Genomic DNA, 26,922 nt, shown 5'->3' with positions numbered 1-26,922 from the left:
CATCGGGCTGACAAGTATTTAAGGAAAGATAGACTATTTTAATGACTCAGATATCTTGGAAACACATCTTGTGGGGCCTGAATAAAATACAGAATTGAAGAGTAAGGATTGTAATGTTCAGTGACGTGAAAAAGCAAAGCATCACACTCAGAAAGAATGAGCTTAGGGTTAGGTGGTAGGCTGACAGTATGTAGGTGAGTATAATGAAAAGTCAACTGAGTTTCCCATAGTTCAAAAAGAAACAAACATGATATTAGGATACAGAAAAAGAAAGTAAAGTAAACATTTTTAGAAGTTTTTATTCATTCACTTTTTATATAATTTATTGCTATTTTTCCTATAATTTTAAGAAGGTAGGTAAAATAGAGAAGGCCCAGAGAAGAACAATGTTAGTCTGAGAGTTTTCCATTTTTCCCAAGATAAGCCTTAAAATCTGTTTCAATTTTGAAAGGAGGTGGCACGACTTCAGGGAAGGCCTAAAGAAAATAAGGATTTGGGGAATGCTTGATATTATGTCTATACAAGAATGAATAGTGAGAAATGCCTAGATTTTTTGGCAAGTGTTAGCTGGGTTGTATCAGCACAAGGCCACACATGAACTGAGAGGGACTGGTGAAGGGGTTACCCACTGGATGGTGACCTTCAGAGGGGACCAGTTGGCCTCCAGTATCAGGTGCCCTAGGCAACTGGAAGGTATAGGTTCCCAACACTCCACAACACCCCCACCTTCTAATTCTGTTATTGAGCCTGCAGGCAGTTACCTGGAGCACTGGGCCTTCCCTCCAGCTCTCCTGTTGGAGGCTGAACCCCAGGCAGTACCTAAGGCTCAGTGCTGTGGCATCTTGAACTTGTTTTGTGTGTTAAGGACCTTCAAGAGCTGTAGAGAATTGATCAAAGTTTTCCTAACAGTAAGTTAAGAATTACAGTATCCTCATCTCTCCTTCCTGATTCAACACTTGATTTCACTTGTTTTTAATCCATCATGTGCTTGACTTTCTCCCCAGTCTTGGCCTCCACTCTTGTGCTACCTGCTTCAGCATGGCAGTCTCTCTCCACACTTCCTGTGCTCCCAGGACAGAAATGAGCATCCAGGAAATCAACCAGGAGTTGCGCTCCCAGCTGGCCAAAAGCAAACAGGATTTCAGAGACCTCACAGAGAAATTCCTTATATCCCAAGCAACTGCATACTCCCTGGCCAACCAGCTACAGAAATACAGTAAGTCCTATAGGGTCCAGACTCCCAGGGTGATGATGCACTTTCTGTCTTCCCTGTGATAACATAAAGACCCTCCAGGTTTTATTCTTCTCTCCCCTACCTCAAAAAGAACTTCATCCAGGCCACAATCTTTAGGTTGAAATAATATGTATTTTTCTCTCCATTTGCAGAGAGTGGAAAGTCTGAGGCACAGAGAAGTAAAACTAAAAATCCAAGTTAGCAGTGCGAGTAAAAGAACAAGAATTCAGATCTCACTTTATGAGTTCTCAGAGTAGGCACAAAACTGTTGTTTTTCTTAGTAATAGGTGGCACAATATCTCTAGAAAGCTCTGTTGAATCAGATACTGGTGATATGACATCACTGTTGGTCTAGATATCCTAGGACTAATGTTCTTCTATCAACTGATCCTTCTACGGAGACCCCATTGGCAAAGCACTGTTTTTGTTACCCTGTGGGAATGTCACATTAGGACACCATGCTTGCCTTAAAGGAGTTTAAAGAGGAGACTGCTCCTCACTGAACTTCTTGTGCATCTCTGCCTTGTGAGAAGGAAGTCCTGTTCTGAAGGCAGTGTCTCCCTCCACTTAAGTCCAAGGAAGCCATTTTCCATTCTGTGGTGTGGTTGAGTGTGAATCTGGGAGAATCAGAGTATCTGGTACTTCCTGCCTGCCTCTCCCTGAGCTGGGGAGCCTCCATGCCTCAGAGCAGCCAGGAGCTCTGGGTGGGCCTTCAGCATCTGAGCTAGGACACATGGGCAAGCTGAGAGCTAGGCTAAGTGGAGGAGACACCAAGCCCAGGAAAGCCCAGGTCACGGTGTCGGGGAAAGCCACTTCCCTCCCCAAAGTCATCCTTCACATTTGGAAACCCATTGGTCTGAAGGAATAATGAGAACAAGGGGACATGCACAACAGAATGAATCAATGTCATTCGATTCATTGTCAACTCTGAACCTGAATTGGCTTCATTTTCCTACAATTATTTTTGTATAAACCAATAAAGGGGATTTGCTTTATTGAAAATGGCTGAAAATCAGGAAAGTTAAAGTATGTTACTAAGTGGAACACTTTGAGGAATGGATAAACTGAGTTTTATTGCTGTCCTTTTTTCATAATCATAATATAAATGTTGGGGGAAAAATGCAGTTGAAGAAGAAACATATCTCCCATGAACTGTGCGTGAAGGTTACAGTGCAGTGAAGAAGAGCATGGAGCCTGGGCCAGAGTTCCTGGGTTCAGATTCAAGTTGTTTATCTTCTGTGACCCTCAGTTCCCCACCTATTAAAATGGTTCTACAATAGTATCTACCTCACTAAATCTTTTAAACAAAGAGATTAGTTAAATTTTTTAAAGATCGCACACAGAGTCAGGCATGGTGTATAATACTTCATTATTATTTCTTCTATTTGTAATTTAAAGCAAATGAAGTAGTGTTTGGCCCCATTTGTTCTCGGCACTTATGGGTCTTGACCCTTATAGTCTATATAATAGTTTCTAGATAATCTATATTATCTGTGTAATATATGAAATTCTTGAAACTTGCAGTAGAACAAAACCAATTGTCTTTGGGGGCCTTCCCAGTCTGCCACAATACTCTCCTTTAGCTCTCTGCTTATTGCTCTACCTAAGAGGTGATGAGCCTTGATAAAGGGGCTCAGGATTCACCATGAGACCTGAGGGAACATGAACTTGGCTTGATTCATTGCAGTTGAATCAGCCTTTTCCAGTTACTTTAAGTGTCAATGGGCTAGATTTTCACTTCTCATCTCTAAAATGGAGAGGAATCATGCCATGTCGCTGGAGATTACATAATAAAGAAATGGAAACCCCAGCTTTGAGCCTTGCCCTTGGGTTATTTTTGACTAAGGGATGGACCCTACCTCCTCCCTTGAAGGCAGCATGTCCAGCTTCCACTGAGGCAGTCATGTCTCTCTTTTCTCAGAGCCTGGACAATATAAAGACATCCTGGAATCCGTGCTGGGGGAGAAGCTGCAGTTTGAGGAGGAGGAGCTGGCAAAGAAGCCTGGACCTGCTGTGAGGCTCAGGTAAGGAGGGAAGGTGGATAAAGCTCTGCCATGGGGCAGCTCAGCTGAGAGAAAGAGAGCAAGGGCAAGGGCAGAAATGTACAAGCCAAGTACAGATTGGCCAGATATTTATCAAAAAATTAAATAGCCCTAAGGTAAATTATGGACTGCATTTTTTACTCAGAGCTTCCTTTCATCTTACTTCTGACTGACCATGGTTTGTCTTTTCATTGAAAACAATGTTTTCCTGACCCTTCCTTTTGTCTTTTCAACTCTCCAGTTCACACCAGCCATACCTCTCCCACAGGTCTGTCTGGCTCTCTGTCCCCTCTGTACATGATACACTCTTGATCAAGTCATGAAATGGGCTTGCACTGAGGAGAGAGGACATGAAGGGGCATCATTATGAAGTGGAGTTCAGAAACCACCTGGTTTTGTTTTCAGAAGAATGAAGTGGAGGGTGGGGGTGGAGAGTTCTCACAGAATCTTTTAGGAGATGTCTCTGATAAGGAGAAGGCCATTTTTTAGTGTTTTGCTTTTTTAAACTTTTCATTCTCTTTGCAACATGCATTTCAGCAAACAAGAGACAGAATTTTTATGGGAAAGTTTTGGAATATTCTCAAAGAAGTCTTTTAAATCATTAAAACCAGTCATTCAGAAGAATGAATGTAGCTTAAGTGGTTGAGCGCCTACTTTCCAAGTGTGAGGTGCCTGGTTTGATACCTGATACTGTCTAAAAAACAACAAACAAATGAACAAACAAAACAATTATTCACCTCTTTGCATCCTTAAACTTTCTCTCATGTCCCATTGTAGGAAACACATTTCCCCAATTCATGATCAACTGCAAGAGCTGATCCAGATGAGGCAGAAACTGCAAGTAGGAAGAGATGTCTCTTACAAACTCCATCAGCTCTTCAGAGACCTACTCACCAGCAATGAACCTGACAGCTCCCAGTGGCCGAGCTTTAGAGAGAAACTGGATCAAGGAGGCAAGCTGGCAGAGTGCCTCTACCATGAGCTCCAGTCAGGTAAGTTGGCCACAGGCCCTGAGGACACAGAGCTGCTCTGATTGTCATGGTCAAAAGAGAGCCACATCTCCCCACCTCTGGAAAGGACAACTGTATCTGCTGTCTGCCTTCACAGGGGCCATTTATGACCACAAAGCAATCAGGATTGCCTGTGCAGGAACACAGAAAATAAATCACTAGTTGGGAGGTCACAGTATTCCTTATGTCTCCTTCACTATTCGATAGAGCATGGCTTTTGGGGAAGTAAGAAGCACCCAAAGAGGTTTAATTGACCAAAGTAAGGTTGTGAAAAGAGGTAGTTTGTGAGATTGAAGGAACTCTGGAATAGATACCAAACTTCCCCATCCTTTCTGAGTGTGCAACAGGGATTGATTTTTCACTCATGAATTTGGGTTTCCACACCTGCAATATGGATCTGAATGTGTGTTTCACAGTTATGATATCAGCAAAAATGTAATATTTATGAATTCAATTCAAAAAGTATAAAGACCCTGTGTTTTGGGTGAGTGTATGTACTTGACGTGGTAGTATAGGGGGGGGTTATATGAAATGATTACCATGATAAATTTCCTGTATTAAAAGCATAGAAACAAATTTGTATGTCTCCATGAATGCCCAAATGTGTAGAGGTGAGGCAGGATTATTTTTTGATACATTAAAGATAGGAGTGGGGTTTTGTTAGAGCCCTGATGGGTCATGGAGCTACTGTGTCTGGCAACCAGCTCTATGGGAGGATGGAAGATAGCTGGTAAAGTTCAAAGCATTGATAAAAAGAAGCAACTTTAACATTTTTCCTATTTGAGGTAGAACATACCATGACAATGATCCAGATTGGGAGTATTTTCCCTGATGGATTACAAAACCAATTGAATTGATTTTCTTGAAATACAAAATATGGTGTCTTTCAGTGAAATGCTCTTAGCGTATCTTGAACTCATCCAAAAATAATTCCGTTTTCATCATCAGTTAGGATACTGTGCTTGTAATAAGGGAAATTCAAACTATTCCCTGTATGACCAGGCTATTGTCATTTGTTTGCAGAAAATCCTGAGGCTGTGGAGGGTGAAGAAGAACTACTATTGGCTGCCAGGTAACAGTGAATGATCACAGGAGGGTAATTAGCAGGAAAATCAATGGGCAGTCTCCCAGAATGAACAGGCAAAGAAGTCTAGAGTAGTCCCAGATTCCAGTGCTTGTTGAACAGATTTCATTCCCTTAACCAATGATGATATTATTCTCTCAAATAAGCCTACTCTTCTCTTTATGGTACTGTATAGTCATTCAGACCTGAGGCGAACTAGTGTAAATTGCCTCAGAGATTGTCTGTACTCACAGAAATCACCACTTTTCTCCTGGGTGGGTAAAAGCACGATGCGATGTATCTCTACCTGCAGCACAGTTTTACTTAGATTTTGGCAGGTTTTTAATGAAAAGAATGTAACTAAAGAAAATGTATTGTCTATGTGAAAACCCTTGGATAAAGAGACATAGGAGGCATTGGTCTGAAAAAAACTACAGTGCCTTAGGGGCAAGTATTGCTTAGGCCTCTGCACATAAAACAAGGAAAATTGAAGTCCCTCTCCGAGTTCTCCCTGTGTTCTCCGTGTCATGACTATGTACCATACAGAGGGAGCTGAGCCCCCTCCATCAGACAGTCTGTGGCCAGTGTACAGTGTACTCATCACCAATTCTCACACTTTCCTGCCCTTAAAGCACCAAAATTTGCGCTCATCATAGGAGGACTTTTTTCTTCCATGTTCAATGGCTCTACCCTCTGCCTTCTGTGACCTCTCTCTTATGCCTACTGTCAGTCAGGACCAGCTGGTTCTGTGCTGTGTAATCTTCTGGGTTTCAAGTCTGTCTTGTCAACTCTACCAGGCTCAAGAGTCAAACAGAAGAGGCAGAAAAAGAGAATGAAGTGCTTCAGGACTCAGTGGAGGAATGTTACCTGACTCCCTCGAGTCTTCATGACCTGCCTGATTCCCTTGGGCCTCGCCGCAGCAGTGGCTTCCTGTTAGATGACTATAAATTTGATTTAGCTGTGGATGAAGCCCGTGAGTACTCCATCTTAAAGAGAATTAAGTTCCCCCGGACTCTGAGAAGGCTTCTCATTCTTTGTGCTCACCATTTCTGTCTAGGCTGAGAGATGTCTTTGCACATAAGCTCTGTAGACCCATGTTGATTTGAAAATAGGCTCTAGGAATAAATGTGAAACTCAGGCATCAGTTGAGGCAGGCATCTGCACTGCTCCTGCCTCACCTTGTGGGCCAGTGGTGTGTGCAGCTCACAGGGCAGCCCTGAGTCAGGAGCAGGAAGCGGCCAAGACCAACTCTGAGCGACCAGTCCCTCTCATGTACAGCCCTTGTCAGCAGGAGCTCCTCTCTAAGGTGAGGCACCTTGTCTCCCCAGAAATATTGCTGCTCGTATTCCTCTAAGAACAATATCCCTGGACAATATATAGCTAGGGAAGGAGGTTGGCCATCTTGACTCTAACTTGGGGGATGTTGTTTACATGAGTCCCAGGCTCTAGGATCCAATCTCTTCTTGCCCAGAGGTGTCTGAAGGTTAATCCCACGACTGTGGCCTATGACATAGACCTTGTCCCCAAGACCATGAATGGCCGCAGATCCTATCATCTGTGAAGCACCAACCAAGTTGTTTCCATTTGAAAGTTTGTTGATTCCAACCCTCAGTCTAGTAATTGGATACTCTCATCTAGACCAAGAACAATCAGAATATCTCAATGGGCAGAGCCTAAGTCTTGCAACAAAACTTCTAGAAAGCAGAGTGAAGTTCCTTATGAACTCTGGGGAAACAAGAGATGTTTAACTCTGCCCTAAGCTGGAATGAAGACATTGAGGATTTTTCCCCATCCTTTCTTACTGTGCAGAAGGGGCTGAATCATCCTCATGGGTTTGGTTTTCCACAAGTATAATACGGCACAGTTAGTGTTCCATGGTTATGAAATGTGTAATAGTCATGAATTTCCTTCAGAAAAGTAGAAATAGCCTCTATTTGGCGTTCGTTTAGGTGCTTCATGCAGTAGCACGATGTGGTTAAACCTGGAGCACTTTCCATAGTGAATTTCCCATGTGAACCCTGTAGAAGTAGATCTGTAAGTCTCTAGGGGGATGCAGAGTTGGCCCAGTGGATGGGGCATCCGTCTACCACATGGGAGGTCCATGGTTCAAACCCTGGCCTCCTTGACCTGTGTGGAGCTGGCCCGTGTGCAGCGCTGATGCACGCAAAGGAGTGCTGTGCCACGCAGGGTGTCCCCGCTTAAGGGAGCCCCACACACAGGAGTGTGCCCTGTAAGGAGAGCTGCCCAGCAGGAAGGAGGGTGCGGCCTGCCCAGGAGTGGCACAGCATGCACGGAGAGCTGGCACAGCAAGATGACGCCACAGGGGGAAGCACAGATTCCCAACTGCTGACAGCAACAGAAGCGGACAAGGAACATGCAGCAAATGGACACAGAGAACAGACAACTTAGGGGTGGCGGGAAGAGAAATAGATGGAATAAATCTTAAAACAAAAAGTCTCAAGGAAGGCCCAGTGTGTAGAGAGACATGTGTCAGGATGATTGTTCCATACCTTAGAGAAAGTAATGGGTCTTTGTTAGAGCCCTGATGGCCATGGAGGTACTGTGTTTGCCAAGGAGATTTGTGGCAGGATGGCAGACACAGCTGGAAGACCTTTAAGGAATGATTAAAGAACATTTTTAACATTTGCCCAATTGGATACACAACATGCCATGACAAGGATCCAGATCAGGAAGGTATTGCCTGAAGGATTAGAAATCCAAGTCCGTTTGACTTTCTTGAAATACAAAATATGGGGGCTTTTAGTCAAGTGCTCTTAGTGTGCCTTGAACTCATCCAAAAATAATTCTGTTTCCATGATCACTTAGGCTACTGTGCTTGTAATAAGGGAAATTCAAACTATTCCATGTATGACCAGGCTATTGTTCATTTGTTTTCAGAAAATCCTGAGGCTGTGGAGGGTGAAGAAGGACTACTACTGGCTGCCAGGTAACAGTGAATGATCAGGGGAGGGTAATTAACAGGAAAATCATGGACAGTCTCCCAGAATGAACAGGCAAAGAAATCGAGAGTAGTCCCAGATTCCAGTGCTTGTTGAACAGATTTCATTCCCTTAACCAATGATGATATTATTCTCTCAAATAAGCCTTCTTTTTTCTTTATGGTACTGTATAGTCATTCAGACCTGAGGTGAACTAGTGTAAATTGCCTCAGAGATTGTCTGTACTCACAGAAACCACCTGTTTTGTCCTAGGTGGGTCAAAGTATGATGAGATGTATGTTTGCCTGCAGCATGATTTTACTTAAATTTTGGCAGATTTTTAATAGAAAAGGTAGTAGCTACAGAACATGTATCATATATGTGAAAATGCTTGGATAAAGAGACTTAGGATGCATTGGTCTGAAAACAACTACAGTGCCTTAGGGGCAAGTATTGCTTAGGCCTCTGCACATAAAACAAGGAAAATTGAAGTCCCTCTCCTAGATGTCATGACTATGTACCATACAGAGGGAGCTGAGCCCCCTCCATCAGTCTGTGGCCAGTGTACAGTGTACTCATCACCAATTCTCACTCTCTCCTACCCTTAAAACTCCATGATTTGCCCTCATCATAGGAGGATTTTTTCTTCCATGTTCAATGGCTCTACCCTCTGCCTCTGTGACCTCTCTCTTATGCCTACTGTCAGGACCAGCTGGTTCTGTGCTGTGTAATCTTCTGGGTTTCAAGTCTGTCTTGTCAACTCTACCAGGCTCAAGAGTCAAACAGAAGAGGCAGAAAAAGAGAATGAAGTGCTTCAGGACTCAGTGGAGGAATGTTACCTGACTCCCTCGAGTCTTCATGACCTGCCTGATTCCCTTGGGCCTCGCCGCAGCAGTGGCTTCCTGTTAGATGACTATAAATTTGACTTAGCTGTGGATGAAGCCCGTGAGTACTCCATTTTAAAGAGCATAAATTTCCATGGGACTTTCAGAAGGCTTTTTATTATCTTTTCTCCCCATTTCCATCTAGGCTGTGATATATTTTGTCTTCTCTTACGTGCTAGAGACCAACTTGATTTGAAAGTCTATCTAGGAATACATCTTAAGTACAGGCCTCAGTTGTTTCAGGCATTTTTGCACTCTTCCTGATTTGAATTCACCTAGCCTTTGCTGGTCAATGGTGGATAGTGCTTCCAAGGCAGCCCTGAGGGAAACTGTCAGGGATCCAAGACCAACTCTCAGACACCACTGACTTATGTCATATACTGCCTGTGTAGGAAGGAGCTCCCATTTAAGATGGGGCATCATGTCTCTCCAGAAATGCTGTTCCTAACATTCATCTAGGAGCAATGTCTGGAGTACCTATGGCTATCCAAGGAGGGTCACAGCCTGAACTCTAATTTGGGAGATGTTTACATAATTCCTAGGTATTGAGCCCCAGTCTATCCTCACTAAGAAGTGTCAGGAGGTAAACCCCATGCTCATGGCCTATGTCAGGAGCTTACCCTTAAGGCCAGCACTGGACATGGACCTTCACCCCTTCCCCCAAAATGATCACAGATCCTATCCAATATGTAGCAAAGCTCTTTGACTCCTTCCTCTTGCCATGAACTGCTTAGCTCCCAGGAACCTCCCAGGAAATTGGCCCTCATGTATAATGAACTGGAAGTCCTCTCTCTTCTAGATCAGGCCCATGAGGACTCATATGATAGAGAAAAATCTCCTACTGGCCCTCTGGGAGTCTGCACATTCTTTGAGCTCAACACTTCTGTCTAGGCTGAGCCATGTGGTTTTGTAGGTGCCCCTGTCAAACTATCTCCTTTTGATTCTGCCTCTAGAAATGATTTAACCACAGATATCAGGTATCTTCAAACTTTTCCTCATCTCCCATCTCATGCCACCCTCTCTGGGTATTGGAGGGTAGAGGAAACTGGTAGGGTGTGAAAAATGAAAGGATCAAGTAAATCGCAGGCACCACTGCCACATGCATGCAGGTGTCTTCAAGAGCTCCCTCGTTAAAATGGGACATCTCAATTCCCCTGAAATATTCTTGTGAATATTCATCTCTGAAATGGGTACCTTGAGCACATATTGGTGCCCAAGGAGTCAGTACTCTCAACTCTAATTTTGGAACATATCTACCCCCTTTGTTCCTCAGACCTGTGCCCCAGTCTGTCTCTTTTCTAAGTTGGTTTATCCTTGCAGAGACATCATCTGAGTGCCAGACCATAAACTCCATGAGCATGGGCTGACAGTGGGATTCATTTGCACACACATCCCCACACGTGCCCATGGATCCTTAGTGGCACAAAATTTTCTCTCCCAGCTGAGAAGGTAGAGACTGCATCAGTCAGTCTAGTCTTCATGCATATTCTCATTTAAACCAAGACCAATCATGGTATCTCATGTGGCAGATGCTGAATCCACCAGCCACACCTCAAGAAAGCAGCTGGACCGTTTCTTCATAACCCCTGAGGAAAAAGATGTTTCTGTGTTTCTCTGGACTCAGTGAAGAGAAAAGTAAATCTGTCCATATCTTACAAGATAATTCCTGAATCCTTCTAGAATATTCTTCCCACCATCTCCTGTTCACACCAGAATACTTATTTTCCAGTATTTGGTTATGATCCTGGTTTGTAATGTGTAAAGAAGGTGCTACTATTGCTGACTGTAACTATTCAAATTTATTTGCAGAAAATCAGAGCAGTCATAAGGATGAAAGAGGAAAAGAGTCCATGGCCCTCAGGTAATGATGATAATCATAGGTAGTTTATGCAATGATGTCACTTAGAGACCTTAGGTCCAGGGAGAACAGAATCAGATGATGATGTGTATTTCTTCCATTCTGCCAACCATGAAGTATCCGTAATAAGAAAATTTTCTGTTTTCTCTACAGATTGTCTATTGGCTTAATCTTTCTATTAATTTCTCAAGTATAGTAGCCCAGAGGCCGTCTTTCTCTCAGGGAACTAAAATATCTCAGGGATTTCCTGAACTCTAGGAATCATCTCTTCTCTCTGCTTTTTTTTTTTTTTTTTTAAGATTTATTTTTATTTATTTAATTCCCCTCCCCTCCCCCGGTTGTCTGTTTTCTGTGTCTTTTTGCTGCGTCTTGTTTCTTTGTCTGCTTCTGTTGTCGTCAGCGGCACGGGAAGTGTGGGCGGCGCCATTCCTCGGCAGGCTGCTCCCTCCTTCGCACTGGGCGGCTCTCCTTATGGGTGCACTCCTTGCGCTCTTTGGCCCTAACCACTGGGCCAAAGTCCGTTTCCCTTCTCTCTGCTTTTGATAATACTAGCATGAGATTCATTTTGACCTTAGCCTCTTTGCAGTAATTTCTTAGCAAGCATAGGAAGTAGGAAAGAAATTGTATATTGTCACATTATTGAGTGGAAGAGACCTATAATGCACAAGATTGCTGGAAGTTACAAGGCATCTGGCAACTGTATTTACTGGGCTTTTGCACAGAAAATTAAGAGAAATTTATGCACAAGGTTTGAAGCCACTCTTCTGGCTTTCCACATGTGCTATGCTTCATGATTCCAGCATATATGGCTGGATAGTTGAATCCATGAGGTCTGTCATTCCCTCTTTCCTGTTCCCACTGCAGTCAGCCCCAGGTTTAAGGAGATTATTTGCTTTTCCCTCTTTGGGGATATGACTGTTTTGCCTTCTGTGACCCTCCCTTAGCCTTCCATTCAGGGCCAGTGTGGCACTGTGGCTTGGCGCTCCTCTTGGTTTAATTTTCTCTTGGACACACCCCAGCAGGCTTTTTATGGAGCAGCAAGAAGTGGAGGGAATGAATGAAACTGAAGAGGACAAACTTGATGAAGACAATTTGACTCCTTTCCATTGCCATGACTTTCCTGATGCTCACCAGCCTCCCAGCAGCACCACCTTCATGTCTGATGAGCAGGGAGTCTGCTCTCCTCTGAGTGCAGCCAGTGAGTATTCCCTTGTAGAGAACAAATTGAAAATAGGTCTCCCAGGCAGCTTCTCTATTCCACATGCTTACTGCCTTTGTTGCAAAGATGTTAAATCATCTTTGGCCACAGGCTGCTTATTCCCATGTTGGTTTGAATCAGGTTCTAGGACTGTGTTTTAAGTACAGGCATAAGGTGAGTCAGGTATCTTTGTACTCTTCTTACTTCTCCAGCAACTTCTATGTCATGCTGGTGCTGTCTTGTAAATACAGGCTGTTGGAACCAATGAAGGTCTGAGGGAGGGACATGAGAGTTTCATGGCATATTCTTTGCTACAGTTACACCACATGAACTGTAGCATCTTTCTGACCATCTTCTTAACCCCAGAATGCACATCTCTTTTCAATTTTCTTAAAAATTTTTCTGGACAGTATCTTTTCCCCCAAGAAGACTGACAGTCTTATGTATATGCCTGGAGATGTTTCCAAGTGTACTTGGTCCTGAATCCCTGTCTTTAGTACTCATTTTTCCAGTCCTGGCTAAACAGCTGAGTCTCTGAAAATAATCACCACTACATGGTTCATGTTGACAGTTTTCCCTGAAGGCAGAGCCAAGGCTTTTGCACCACACCACCTCCATCAATGGGCAAGATCTTGTCTTCTATGGACTCTGATGGATTCATTCCTATATGTGGGATTGTAGATTGCACCCATCATTCTAGTCTCAGTGCATATTCTCACCTAAACCTGGAAACACTATGATATCTGCTTAGGGCAGAGGTTGAACTTAGCATCAGCTCCCCTAGAAATCAGGTGGGAATGGGATTCCTGCTCTACTGATCCACTCAGTCCTTCCAGTTTTAATATCATCCCTTAAAACTTCACCAAATAGGTTTGTTTTTTAAAGGTGTTATGCTATTCAGCTCAATACGAATTATCTTTAAAACTTACCGAGGATACTAAATTGTTCAGGAAAAAAGACTTAATTAACAGTGGAAATATGGAGAGCATGGCAGGCCAAGAGAAGACCTTATACACAAAGAAAGGGAAGGTAGAAGGCCCATAGTCAGTGATTATAGTGGAGGATTTGTATTCAGGAGTCATGGGAAGCAATTTTTTAAAAAGATCTTTTTTAAATTCATTTCTCTCCCCTTCCCACCCCCCTGCCATTGTCTGCTTTCTGTGTCCATTTGCTGTGTGTTCTTTGTCCACTTGGATTCTTGTCAGTAGCACAGGGAATCTGTGTCTCTTTGTTTCATCAACTTGCTGCATCAGCTCTCTGCATGGCACCACTCCTGGGCAGGCTGTGCTTTTTTTGTGTGGGGCAGCTCTCCTTGAGAGACACACTCCTTGTGCATGGGGCTCTCCTATGTGGGGGACACCCCTACATGGCACAGCACTCCTTGCTTGCATCAGAACTGTGCATGGGCCAGCTCACCACAAGGGCCAGGAGGCCCTGGGTCTGAACCCTGGACTCCCATATGGTAGGATCTATCAGTTGAGCCACGTCCACTTCCCAAGAAGCTATTTTGATGAAGACAAGTGGGGACAGAATTTGGAAGAACTATAAAGGAAGCATGGAGAGTTTTTTGTAGCAGGCAGTTGAGATGAGCTTTCACAAGTAGCATAGCAACACGGTACGAATCAGACCTTAGGGTATTAAGGCTGGTGAGGCATTTGATGTGTGGAGAAGGTAGGTTCTGAGAAAGCAGAAGATTGCATGAATCCAGGCATCAATGATGAGAATCTGATATAATGTGCTACCAGGAAGATGAAATCATAACAGACTATGCTATGAATGCTAAGAAAGCATTCAGCAAATCTTCATGAGAAGGGGAGGGATGGAGAGGAGGAGAGAAGCATCCTATTATGCCAATGGCATACACTCCCTTGGGACCTTTCTCCCTTTGAATTTGACCAGAAGTTATATGAGGCTATTTGTTCCCCGTTCTGAGACTGTGCAGTCATTTTTGTGTGGAAGTTTAAATATAGTTGATTAGGGGGTACTGCTCAAGGAATCCCTGGAGATTTGTGTACGTAAGAATTGAGCCTTGTGTTGACCCATGTAATGAACCACAGATTCTGCCTCAGAATCGCATTTGGCCCCTAAAGACCCCAATAAGGAACTCAGAGCCATATGGAATATTTACAGGGCTAGTAACTACCATGTAGCAAAAAAGTATATGGATGTGGATAGTTGGAGGGATGGTCACAAGATCCACATAAGGGGAAGTTCCAAAGGTTCCAGAGTCCTGAAAACTTCATATAAAATGACCTAGAAGATCAGGATGTTGTCCTGGCATTGTAATGTGTGGAGAAGGAACTGTTTAACGTGACTATACATATCCATATTTATTTTCAGAACATCAGAGCTATCATAAGGATGAAAAAGGACAAGAGTCCATGGGCCCCAGGTAATGCTGGTAATCACAGGTTGCTTATGTAATGATGCCATTTAGAGACTTTAGGTCCAGGGAGAACAAAATCAAGTGCATATACCTATTTCATCCATTCTGTTGACCACAAAGTATCCGTAAAAGGATCTTTCCCTATTTTCTCAGCAGATTATCTATTGGTTTAGGCTTCTTATTAATTTCTCAAGTATAGTAGCCCAGAGTCAGTCAAAATACAGGGGAACTAAATTATCTTAGGGATTTCTTGAATTCTAAGAATCATCAATTCTTTCTGGTGTCATAATACTAGGATGAGAGATGCTTTTGTACCTTAGCAGTTAGCAGTTATGTCACAGCAACAAAAGTAACCAGCAAAATCATCACAGTGTCACAATACTGAATAGAAGTGGCCTATAATGCAAATCATACTGGGAGTTTACAAGGCCTCTGGAAAGTGTATAACCTGGGCCTAAAATTTATAAAATTAAGTGAAATTTATGCACAAGGTTTGAAACCCCTCTTCTGGCTTTCCATGTGTGCTTTGCATCATGAGTCTAGCATACATGGATGGATAGTTGAGATGATGTGGTCAGTTGTTCCCGCTCCTGCCCCAACATCAATCAGCCCCAGTTTTAGGGGGATTATTTTCTTTTTCCTGTTTGGATATGGCATTTTGCCTCCTGTGACCCTTCCTTAGTCTTCCTCAGGGCCAGTGGGATGCTGTGGTTTGCAGCCCCTCTTGGTTTAATTGTGTCTTGGCCACTTCCCATCAGGCTTTTCAGGGAGCAGCAAGAAGCAGAGGGAATGAATGAAACCGAACAGGACACACGTGATGAACAACGTTTGAGTGATTTCCTTTGCCATGAACTTCCTGATGCCCACCAGCCTCCCTGCAGCACCACCTTGATGTCTGATGAGCAGGAAGTCTGTTCTTCTCTGAGTGCTGCCAGTGAGTATTCCCACTGTAGAAAACAAATTGACACCTGGTCTCCCAGGTAGCTGCCATAAGCCCTGGGCTCACCACTTTTACCTAGGATGAGTCATATCACCTTTGGATCCACGAATGGGCAAGGATCTTGTCCTCTATGGACTGTGAAGGACTCACTCCTGTTTCTGGGTTTGTAGAACGCACCCATCATTCCAGTCTCAGGGTATATTCTCATTTAAATGAAACACACCATGATATCTGCTGAGGCAGAGGTTGAGCCTGGGAGCAATTCCTCTAGAAATCCGGTGGCAAAGTTACCCAATGTCACTGGGAAATAAGACAATTTAACTATTTCAGACTCTCAGTGCCGATGACATTGTGATAATGATCTAACACCTAGGGATAGGACAGTGTGCCTGACAGTTCTGGAAATCATGCCCAACACATCTCCTGAGACTCATCCTGAGGCCTGCTGTAGTACACCCTTTGGAATATTCCTTTGTTTTAGAGGATATTTATATTCCTTTGCTTATATAGGCCCCTTAGTTTGTATGTGTGAAGTTGGAACTGAGTAATATATCTGGCCCTGTCTGAAATTATTTGCAGAAAATCAAAAGAAGTATCAGGATATAAAAAGAAACAAGCCAGTGGTCCTGACGTAAGTCTAAATACACTTGGGTTATTAATGTAATGGTTCCATCTAGAGAGCTTCCATGCAGGGAAAAACAAAATCTGTTGCTTATAATTGATTTTGCCATTTAGTCAACCACAAAGTAGCCTTTTAAGAATTTTGTCTGTTTTCCTAGCAGTTCTTCTACTGTTTTCCACTTCCTGTTACTTATTTTAGTGTGCTTCTCCATCTAACTTTTAAAAAAACAATTTGTGTCTTTTTCTTAAAGATACATAGATCACAAAGAATGTTGCCCTCAGCAACTACCATGGCCACTTTGTCCACATCAGTGATACAATTTCTTCCATTGCTGGTCACAATAGTTATACAGTAGAATACCAGTAAGTCCACTTTAATCCATATTTTATTCCTCCATCCTGTAGACTGTGTGATGGTGATGTCCACTCCACCTCTAAATCGAGAGGAGGCTTAGATCTCCCATGGCTGATGGATGCTATTCTCCTGCTTGCAGTTGTAGGCACTCTCAGGTCCCTCGTGGTGGTTCTATTACTTTTAATATGTTGTTATTTGACTGTTATATGGTGACAGTCTGACCCAATGGGAACTTTTCTGTCTCAGGAATTTCTTATATTTACAGAGATTGCTTCTTATTTCCTGTGTGGTTGAAATCAGGTTGAAGTGCTTATCTCATGTCTGCATTGTTGGCCTTGGTTCTTTGCAGGCATTTCATAGCAATAAATATAACCATAACAAAATAGATCATATCATGTGGCAATAATAAGAGAAAAACCCTTCAGGTCAAAAGATCTCTGCCAGTTGACAATGTCAGAGGAGCCTGTGATAACTGGTCTGGTATATGTAAAAATTCAAAAAAAATTCTTAACCAGGTCACACAACATTTAAAAGAATTCTGCTTGGAGTTCTTCTTGGAGAAATACTCAGAAGTATCAGCTGAGGCCCTTATGACTTATTAGCCTATTACACTTTTAAATTTTCCTTTTATCACACCTTAGGAAATACCATTTCTTGATTCAATATCAAGCACAGGAGCTGAGCCAGTTGCGAAAAAATTTACGGGAAGGGAGATGGGTCTCTGACTTTCTTGATGAGCATCTCAAGGGCCTCCTTACCCATAAGGACTCTGACAACCTCCATATGCGTCACCTTCCAGAGAAACTGACTGAGTTACACAGGCTGACAGAGCACCTTTATAGTAAGATTAGCGCAGGTAAGTTGGCCACCGACCCTGCTTCCATTGAGCTGCTCCAAATCCTCAGATTCACAACAGATCCACAACTCCACCACTCCACATGTGACTTTGAGACCTACTGTCCCATGTTCCAGTTCTCATTTGGGTCCTTGGCAGGATCAGGAGTACCTGGCTATGAGCACAGATGAGGAGCCCACTGTGGTGGGGATCATGGGACTGAAAGAGTCTCCTTCATCCCCCATGGAATGTGGACTTCAGAGCAGAAGGCAGCATCCATCCAGTGTCAATGGGAAGAAATAAGGATGTGACAGGAGGCAGCTTGTTAGCATGAATAGAGCCCTCTAGCAAATAGTAGTTTCCCAGCCACTAGCCTGAGCACTGTCTTTACTAACTGTGGGTGAGTGATTAGCTTATCCTTCCTGGATTTCCATTTCCTCCTCTGTAAAATGGCTCAAACTGTAAGTTGCCTGAGTTAATATTCATGAATGCACACCAATTAGAGGGAAAAAAGCCATACAAACCTCAGTCTTCTTGATTGGTTTAGAGATGTAATGAGGTAAAACATGCTTTGGAGAATATTGGTGTATGCTGGGGTACTTCTTAGAGAGCCATTACCCTGATATATGGCAGCTGAGGGCTTGCAGTTCCCTGAGAAGTCCCTGGAAATAAGGAGGAAAGTGGGACTGGGGCGTTACTCTCTCCTGATAGAAAAGAGTAGGTCTATGTGAAGGTGGGATGGGACATGGGGACCCTGTGTCTGGATGGAGGGTAGATCTGGAGAAGTCCAGAGGTGGCTGGAAAAGAACCCAGAGATGTAAGGAACAAAAGAGAGTTTTAACGTTTCCCAGTTTCAGGCACAGTATATCATGATTTGTGATGAACAGAGCAGGAACCTTTGACTCATGCTCAGAAAGCCATTAGGTCCATTTCTTTGAAGCCAAATGTGAGACTGATCTGCACACTTCTCTCAGTGTATGCTCAACTCATACAGAGATCATTTGTCTTCATGGCCACTGAGGCTCTATATTTCTAATGGGTCAAGTGAGAACTATTAATGTCTGACTGTACATTTCTGCATTTGTTAGGAGAAAATCATGAATATAAGAAATATGAAGATATACAAGGACAACCTGTTCCCAGGTAATAATGATCAGTGGCAGGTATTATAGAGGTAAAGTATGGGAAAGATCCCTGAAAAAAGAATAGACAAATCTTTGAGGTCAATGATTCTGGATGCAATGATGAACAACTCTACTTATTGTACTATTTTCATTCACTCTTCGATGATGACACTTTTCTCTTTGTGGTTCATATAGGAGTACTGTGACTTAGGGTGAACTACCTAGTCTGAGGGATTACTTGCACTCTCAGAAACCATTTGTTCTTTCCTGTCAGGTTAAAAATCATGATCTGGTGAAGTTCTCTCTTTATGGTTGCCCTTAGGTTATGGCATATATTTCATAGCAGGAAAATTAAGCAAAGGCTTCTCACTATGTGACAATATAGAGAGAGGTTTAGAAAGCTAAGATAGCTAGGAATGTACAATGCCCAGGGCAGAAAAGATGCACAGGTCAGCAAACATGGGTGAGAATTCTGCTTGGAGGGTTGGTGGGCATATACTCATAGAAATCTCTGTGAAAGCCCTTAAAACATGTCACTTGTTCCTTCACTTTTCAATTTTCTCTCCACCTACCTCAGGGGATTTGATTTCCTAATTGAACATCAGGCAAGGGAGTTAACAGAGTTACGGCAGAAAGTCCAGGAAGGGAGGCAGGCATCGTTCCTGCTCAAAGAGCACTTCAAGCACCTGCTCAGTCACAAGGATGACTACCAGACACAGAGCTTCCTGGAGCAACTGGCTGAGGGATGTATGATGGCAAAGCACCTTGCCTGTAAACTCAGCACAGGTAAGTTTGCCCCATGCCCTGCTTAAGGATCTGCTCCAAGTTCCCAGACCCACAAGAAACTCTCTACCTTAGCACCTCCACAGGAGACATTTGTATCTAATATATATTAGGCACATTTGGTGCCACAACAGGCTCAGGTCTGCCTGGGTGCAAGCAAATGAGAAACATACTGGTCGCAGGACTAAAAGTGTTTCTTTCCTGCCTGATGGAATGTGGACTTTAGGGCAAAAGGCAGCCTCCATCCAGTGTCAATAGACAGAAAGAAGGATGTGAGAACAGGCGGCGTGTTAGATGAACAGCTAACATCAAAGCTTTCCTGCCTCTAGCTGAGCACTGCCTCTATTAACTGTGGGCGACTGATTCTTCCCTCCTGGATTCGTGTTTCCTCATCTGTAAGGTGGTTTCAAATAATGTGTTGCATGGTTTCTGTAGCAGTGACCAACGTAATCTCCATGAATTCACTTCAAAAAGGAAGAAACCCTCATTACAAGTGGGTTTAGCTACTGAAGATAGTAGTGCTGTGGTTGTTCATGGTTGATAAGGGAACAAATAGCATAGAAAGAATTTTTGCTGATTAAAGAGGAGGTGCCAACCTGCAGGTTCCTGTGATGTCCTCAGATGTATTGCAGGAAGTAGGACAGAATTCTCAGACATCTCCTTAAAAAATAAGAGTAGTTCTAGGCTAGATCCAGCTTGGTATAGAGCCACTGATTTCAGTGTGTCAGCCTTGTGGCTGGAGAAGTCCAGGTGGAAGCTGGACAGGCATTCTGTGAGCTGATGAACAAAAGGCATTTCTCACACCTTACCCAATTTCACACAGAGATGTCATGGTGGTGAGATTTGGGACTGTTTGCTGATTGGATGAAAAGGTCATGCCAGGACACTGCTTTAAAGATGAAATCTGAGACTTTCAGTACACTCTCTGACTTTCCAACATGATAATTCACGTCTCCATGCCCATATAGGACATTGTGTTTGTAATGATTGAAATGGGAACTATTCATGGGTCTCTGGAAATTTCTGAATTTGTTTGCAGAAAATCATGAAGATGAAGAAGATGAAGAGGAACAAGAATCACCAGCTCTCAGGTAAAAATGGATGATCAGGTGCTGGTAGTATATGTAAATATGCAGGATAAATATGGGGACACACAAAGAGGTACAAGGTGGCCACACATTCTAAATGCAGAGATGAACAAAAACTACTATCTCCTAACACAATCAAGATGATATAGGTTTTTTAACAAGGGTGTCCATTTTCTTCATGGTACTTAGAGTCATTCTCACCCAAAGTCAACTAGTCTCAGGGAATTCTTGCACTCACAAAAACAAGTTGTTCTCTCCTGTTTGGTTAAAAATCAGGGTGGCCTGTCATCTGTTTTCTGTATTTTCAGCTTTAGTTTATTGGCACTGAGCAATAGCTAACCTGACTTTCCTGCTTTGGTGCCAGGCACACTGTGCCATAGGCACATGAAGATTGTTCTCTTCTCTTTGAAGGGATGGCCCCCTTTTTTTCTCATACTTCCTTAGGTTTCCAATCAGGACCAGCTGTATCGTTGTGCTGCCCTCTCCCTCCTTCATTAATCTTCTGTCCTCCCAGCCCCGTCAAGCTCAGCAGGGAGCCACAGAAGGACAAAATGATGGACAACCTGCAGGACTCAAAGGATGGAGATTATTTGAGTCCTTCCAGTCATCCTGGCCTGTTGGATTCCCACCTGCCTTCCTGCAGCACCTGCCCCTTGTTTCATGAACATGGAGCCTGTTGTGTTCTGGATGTAGGCAGTAAGTACTCTTAGTATAAAGGAAGTATATTGGGGCCCACAAGGAATCTCTAAATACTTTTTTCTCAATACCTCTGTCTAGACTGAGAGGTGTTGCTTGGAGGTAGGTGTTGTAGACCCATCTTGGCTTGACTCAAACTCTAGGATAGAATTTTATGCCCAGAATACAGGTGTGTCAGGTAGCTTTGCTGTTTTTCCAGCCTCCAAATCTGACCTCTAGCCCCCGTTGGCAAATGCAGGCCATTGATGCCCCACATTAGGCCACAGTGGGGAAACTGCCATGGCCATCTTGCAGGCATCATGACCACACATTCAGAGCACATTTCGGGCACACTCCTCCACCTTTAGGAAGGTCTTCTCAACTCGCCTTCAGTGCTCTTATTCATTGCATTCCTGACCTGTGTCTGCCCAGCACAACAACGCTGTGACTGCCGTCTTTGCCAGCTCTTTGGAGGACTCCTGTTGTGATTCCTGCTTCCAGGCCTTACCCTCTACTTCCTCTGGTGGTTTACATCCTCCTGAAGATATCTGGATACCTTGTTATGAATACCACAATCCTGTTTGTTCCCAGTTGTTTACTAAAGTCAGAGCTCCAATCTAGCTCCCTGTCTTCTATGTATGCCATGGTTTCCTCCAATTGTACAGCACTTTTCTACCGTTTGTGGGTCCCCAGTTTCAACCATGTCTCCAGTCTCAGTGCTATAATCTCATCTGATCCATCAACAACCCACATACAAAATGAAGCTATAACCTAATATTTTAGCAGAGCAGGGGATTTTCCTTTCCTTATTCTCAAGGATTCCTTCTAGTTGGCTGAGAGATCCTTGAGATCACAGCCTCAGAGATGTGGAGATTAGAACCCTACTTTCCATTCTTTTCATTTGGCTTGTATTTCAAATTTTGATTTTGGAGAGCATGTGGATTGTTAGAGACTTATTTTGGCAAATCATCTTACAGGAAACATAAGAGACTCTTATTTCCCTCAGGATATCTATATATTTTGTTGTGAAGTCAGCCATAAAATGTGTAGAATCCTCCTTTCATCAGTGATGAAAAAGTTGGAAAGTTAGTCACTTTTCATGGTGGAACCATCCTCTTAAATTTCCATCCTCTAGCCTGTACCTCTTCCTGAGGTACAAAGCAACAAAGGCTTTTCTCAGTATTACGGCAAGTAAGAAATAAGACTTAACTACACATTTCTTTTGCACCTATTGTAAATGATGCCCCCTATCAAGTGAATGCTGTATAAGCTATAGCTCATTTCATTCTCAAATGGATTCCAATATGTAGATGGTGGCATTTCTGTGTTAGATTCTGAGGCCCAGCAGGGTCATTTAACTTGATCAAACTAACTCAGATTAGAAGTGGAGGGAACATGTGCCTCTGTGTGCCTGAATCCATAGCTTAGGCTCTGTTCACTGCTCTCTACTGAGGCACCTGCCAAGCAAAAGCAGGATGGGTTTCAACCCTTCATTTTTTCCTGTTTTGAGTTATTTTGCAGTAATTTTCTATGTAAAGAAAAAGTTGGAAGTCTAGAACAAAAGAACTCCAATAGCCCCTCACACAAATTCCCCAACTCCTGATATATTCATATTCAGAGCATTTTCTCCCTGGGAGCTAAACCTGCAGCATTTCCTGTCCTTCCGGGCTGAACCATGGCTCCCTGAGGCTCTCCATGGAAGTATCAAGAGGGCTGATAGGCCCATCTCTCTTCTCACCACTCCAGTCCCCAAGGGTTTCCTACTTTCCCTCACAGTCCCAGTGAGGTCTCTAACTTGGTTCTTAGAAACACCCTCAGGCAGGATTGGATCCCATGAGGTGGATGGGAAAGTCTCAGAAGCACATCTCAAAAGGGAGCTGTGTGTTATGTGGCTTGGCCACACCACAAGATCGTTAAAAAATGAGCCAGGGAAATCCAAATTCAGCTGTGCACAGAGGCTGAGATGAATGAATGGAAAGTCTAAATTATAGAAGTTTCCCTCCTGGAATGGGGATCACTGACAATGACAAGGGAACAGTGTGTCAAGCACACAATGTGACCCACACAACCCTGCTGCCAGCAGTCTACCCCCACCCATCCTCTCAGTACAGGGACATCCTGCAGAGACAGCACAAGTGCAGCCTACAGCATCACGTTATTTTATTAGGGGATTTTTCCCAATATAAAAAAACAGTATGGTAGAGTATATATTTGATGAAAATATTTCCCTTTTCTCCTGCAAATGCAGAGTCTCTTCAATACATAACTGTAGTATCATTCTCAGAAGACCCCAAGTAGGCATACTGGTTCCACCTGTGTTTTTGAGATGGCATGCATGGGGGCGGTTAGTCAGCAAACCTTTAATTGTAGGAAGGAGTGACAGAAAGCTGCTAGGAAAGTCACCGTGATCAGAGGCTGATCAGTTTTAATGGAGTGCCCCACAGAAGACAAGATCCATCTCCCTGGAGAACTGTTAGACTACGGGAACTATCTTTTAGTAGGAAATACCTTGAGGATTGCCCCAGAATCAATGAGGGTCTGAAATGTAGGAGAACATGAGAATAGGATTGGACAATGAAAGAGTGGGATAGGAATCAGTTTCAAATATTTGAAGGACTTAAAGAGGTAGGGACAAAGATTTGTTTGGTGACACTCCTGGGCTGATTAAAGAGCAATGCAGGAAGAGAACAGGATGTCAGGTGCCAGCATGTGTACAGATCCATTCCAACATCAGAGTTGTCTAATGGTACAAAGGCTGCTTGTGGGAAGAGTGAGCTTCCCTCACAAGAGCTTTCAGCAGAAACTACAGAATGTGCCTTGGGTGTCTAGGAAAAGATTCTTGCATTAGTGTCCCTCTCACAGCTTCCAACTTTAAGTCAATTATTCTCTGTTTAGCAAATCCTTTACGAAACAGGTTTGTTCTTTTAATATGTTATACTGTTCAGTTCAATAAGAATTATCATAAAAGCTTACCAAGGACACTAAATTTCTGTGGACAAATAATGAATAAATAGTGCCCTGAGAAAATACTGAGGGCATACCAGGCCGAGAGAAGTGTTTATGTACAAAGAGAGGGAAGCTAGACGTCACAAACAGGGCAGTGATTATAGGGGAGGATTTGAATACAGGTGTCACAGGAAGTGATTGTGATTAAGACAAGTGGGGGCAGAATTAGGAAGAACTGTAAAGGAACCCTGGAGAGTTCAGGTTTGTGTAGCAGGCAGTGGAGCTGAGCTTTCAGAAGTAGTATAACAACATGGGAAGAATCAGGCCTTATGGTAATAAGAATGGTGAGACATTTGAGAGCTTGTTTAGAGGTTCCAGCAGGGGAGCACAGCCACCCATACACCCTTGACAAAAGAATAGTTCCCCTCCAGCGGGGAAGGTTGTCCTCCTTGACCAAGGGCACAGCTTAGGGAGGGACACTTATGAGGAAGTGAGGGAGGAAGGGGACACCTGCCCAGTGAGCCAGATCAGCCAAATCAACACTGGTATCAATGGGGTGACAGATACCGCAGCCAGATCACCCTCACATCCTGGTGAGACATTTGATAATGTGGAGATAGTATAGTCTGAGAAAGTAAAAAAAGATGAGATGAATCCAGGCATCAGTGATGAGCATCTGATAAAAGGTGCTACCAGGAAGATGAAATCATAACAGACAATTCTAAGAAAACATTCAGCACATCTTAATGAGAATGGGAAGCATGGAGGGGAGGAGAGAAGCATCCTATTATGCCAATGAGGTACAATCCCTTGGGACCTGGCTTTCTCTGAACCTGACCTGAAGTGATGTGAGGCTGTGTATTCCCCTTGCTGACACTGTGCATTCATTTCTCTGTGGAAGTGTAAATAGGCTTGAGAGGGGCTACTGCTCCAGACCTCTTGGAGGTCTGTGTATAAGAAAAATACTGAAGTGTTATTACTAGCTATGCCTCACCCCAGGAATTTCCAGATGGCCTTGTTGGTTCCCAGACATGTTTTTGATGCCTTCTCTTAGATACCAAAAATATGTCACAGAGATATTATGAATAAAACCTGTTTGGTCATGTTTTATTTTTCATAATTGGCTTTGTTGCTTCCACAGGTCTGAAAACCTCTTGCAAGTTGGAGTGTGATTCTCTTGAGAATTCAGCAGCCAACAATCATGGCTGCAAAGTCATTGGCCACAATGATGCCACCAGTGCCTTGAAGCAGAAGATTTTGAAAAGAAAACTGCTGCTCAGCAAGAGGAGATTAGCATGCCGATTCCCTGGCCTTCACACTCAGACAGAGGTAATCACACATCTGTGGTTCTTTGGGGTACTTTTTCCTTCTTGCTCTTTATATGCCATCATAGTTCATGCTCCCACTATTCTATCAGTTTTTTATTCACTCCAAAGTCCTACCTCTATTTTGCATGAAGATGGCCCATGCCACATCCTACCAACTCCATCTCCTGTTTGCTTTCTGAACTCTGCTTTGTTTCCTTTCATAGCAGTGATGAGAAGTGCCATCTCTAGCTCCTGGTATGGTGTGGGTGGCTCCCGTCCTGCTCCACAGTCTGGACTGTAAATTAAGGGGCACATGTTTCCTTTAATCTGTGGCTGTCACCAAACCCTGAACCATCCTGCAGTGTAACCCCTATATACTCATAGGTTCAATAGCAGTTTTGTACACATCTGGTTTCTATCACAATTTATCTATCAGTTCATCTCAGCTATCAGTGGTAACTAGCAAGGACTCTTGTTTATTTCTTAATTTTGTTTCTGTTTTAGATACAAAGTACTGCTGGAAGATACCACTAATTTGAATGAACGTTGATTTTTTTAAAAAGTACCTTCATTGCCTGATGAAAAAGTATGAAACAACAGTTCATGTTAAAGTCCAGACAGACAGGTGGAGCCATTCATCACCAAGAATCAATTTCACAACTACCAGCCACTCCTTACTTTTAGTCCAAAAAGTTACATGGATTGGAAAAATCATCCTCCTCGTCCCATCTTCAAATGTGATAACTCTTTAGGGTGACCAATGTCAATTTTGACAGACATGTATGAGAGGCCTTAATCCTTGATACTTTCCACACCAATCTATTTATAATTGGAGTAAGGATCTGGTGGAAGAAATAGCTTGTCAAATTGGACATCCTTTTACAGCAGATGGGATTGCTAGGAAGCACACCGCATTAACAACATTGTGGTCTTGCTCAAAATTTTTAACCTAAATTTAATCAGGAGATTATCAGACAACTACAGAATATATTCCATTCGACAAGACAACCTACCTGTCCTCTTCAAACAGCCAATATCACAAACAACTACAACAACAAAAAGGTGTAGATACATTTTTGGTTTAAAACCACAGGACTTACTCTCTAGTACTTTTGAACCAAAGGTGTGTCCTCACTGTTTGTTGTTGTAGTTTATGGTGATGTTGACTTTTTGAAGAGGCCAGGTCAGGTTTCTCAAGCAATGTTCTATATTCGGGAGTTTTCTGATTATTTTGCTCATGACTAAATTCAGATTAACATTTTGGGTAAGAATACTCAAAAGATTATGTGCTTCCAAGTCATCCTATCTGATGGAGGAAGTCCATTGTGTCCACCAGCATTACTGTGGTCCTAGGTCTGGTCGCCTTGGTAAGGAGGGCTCTAGCAGAACTCTGCACTGTACGGGTACATTATTTTCCTTATAATCAAGTAATCTGGAGAGAGGTACTTTGAGAAGAGTTAATATCCTGTTCTGTAATAATATTCTCTTAAATCTTTTGGCATCTACTGATCATCAGTGCTCTTTGACAATTACTCTTTGTTTTTGGTTGTTGGTAAGTTTCTAATTTAGTCATTCTTCTATACTTCTATTTGCTGTTATTCTGCTGTAAAAAAAAATAGCTTTCCCTCCCCTTT

General features: G+C 43.0%; 1 protein-coding gene across 1 annotated transcript; it reads left to right on the top strand.

The window, feature by feature from the left end:
• Positions 1 to 1,038: 1,038 nt before the first annotated feature.
• Positions 1,039 to 26,790, top strand: LOC131273152 (NBPF family member NBPF6-like). Its single transcript, XM_058275401.1, has 19 exons — positions 1,039 to 1,216; positions 3,156 to 3,258; positions 4,054 to 4,268; positions 5,310 to 5,358; positions 6,147 to 6,322; positions 8,248 to 8,296; positions 9,058 to 9,233; positions 10,982 to 11,033; positions 12,050 to 12,228; positions 14,569 to 14,620; positions 15,373 to 15,548; positions 16,134 to 16,185; positions 17,172 to 17,386; positions 18,454 to 18,508; positions 19,067 to 19,275; positions 20,312 to 20,363; positions 20,875 to 21,056; positions 25,123 to 25,310; positions 25,793 to 26,790. Exons 1-19 carry the CDS (start codon positions 1,039 to 1,041, stop codon positions 25,820 to 25,822), a joined length of 2,388 nt encoding a protein of 795 aa, XP_058131384.1. The 3' UTR covers positions 25,823 to 26,790.
• The last annotated feature ends 132 nt before the right edge of the window (positions 26,791 to 26,922 follow it).

The sequence above is a fragment of the Dasypus novemcinctus genome, chromosome 13, assembly GCF_030445035.2.
Source record: "Dasypus novemcinctus isolate mDasNov1 chromosome 13, mDasNov1.1.hap2, whole genome shotgun sequence".
Classification (NCBI taxonomy): Eukaryota; Metazoa; Chordata; class Mammalia; order Cingulata; family Dasypodidae; genus Dasypus; species Dasypus novemcinctus.
Note: the sequence above shows the minus strand (reverse complement) of the source record. Positions and strands in the feature narration are given on the sequence as shown.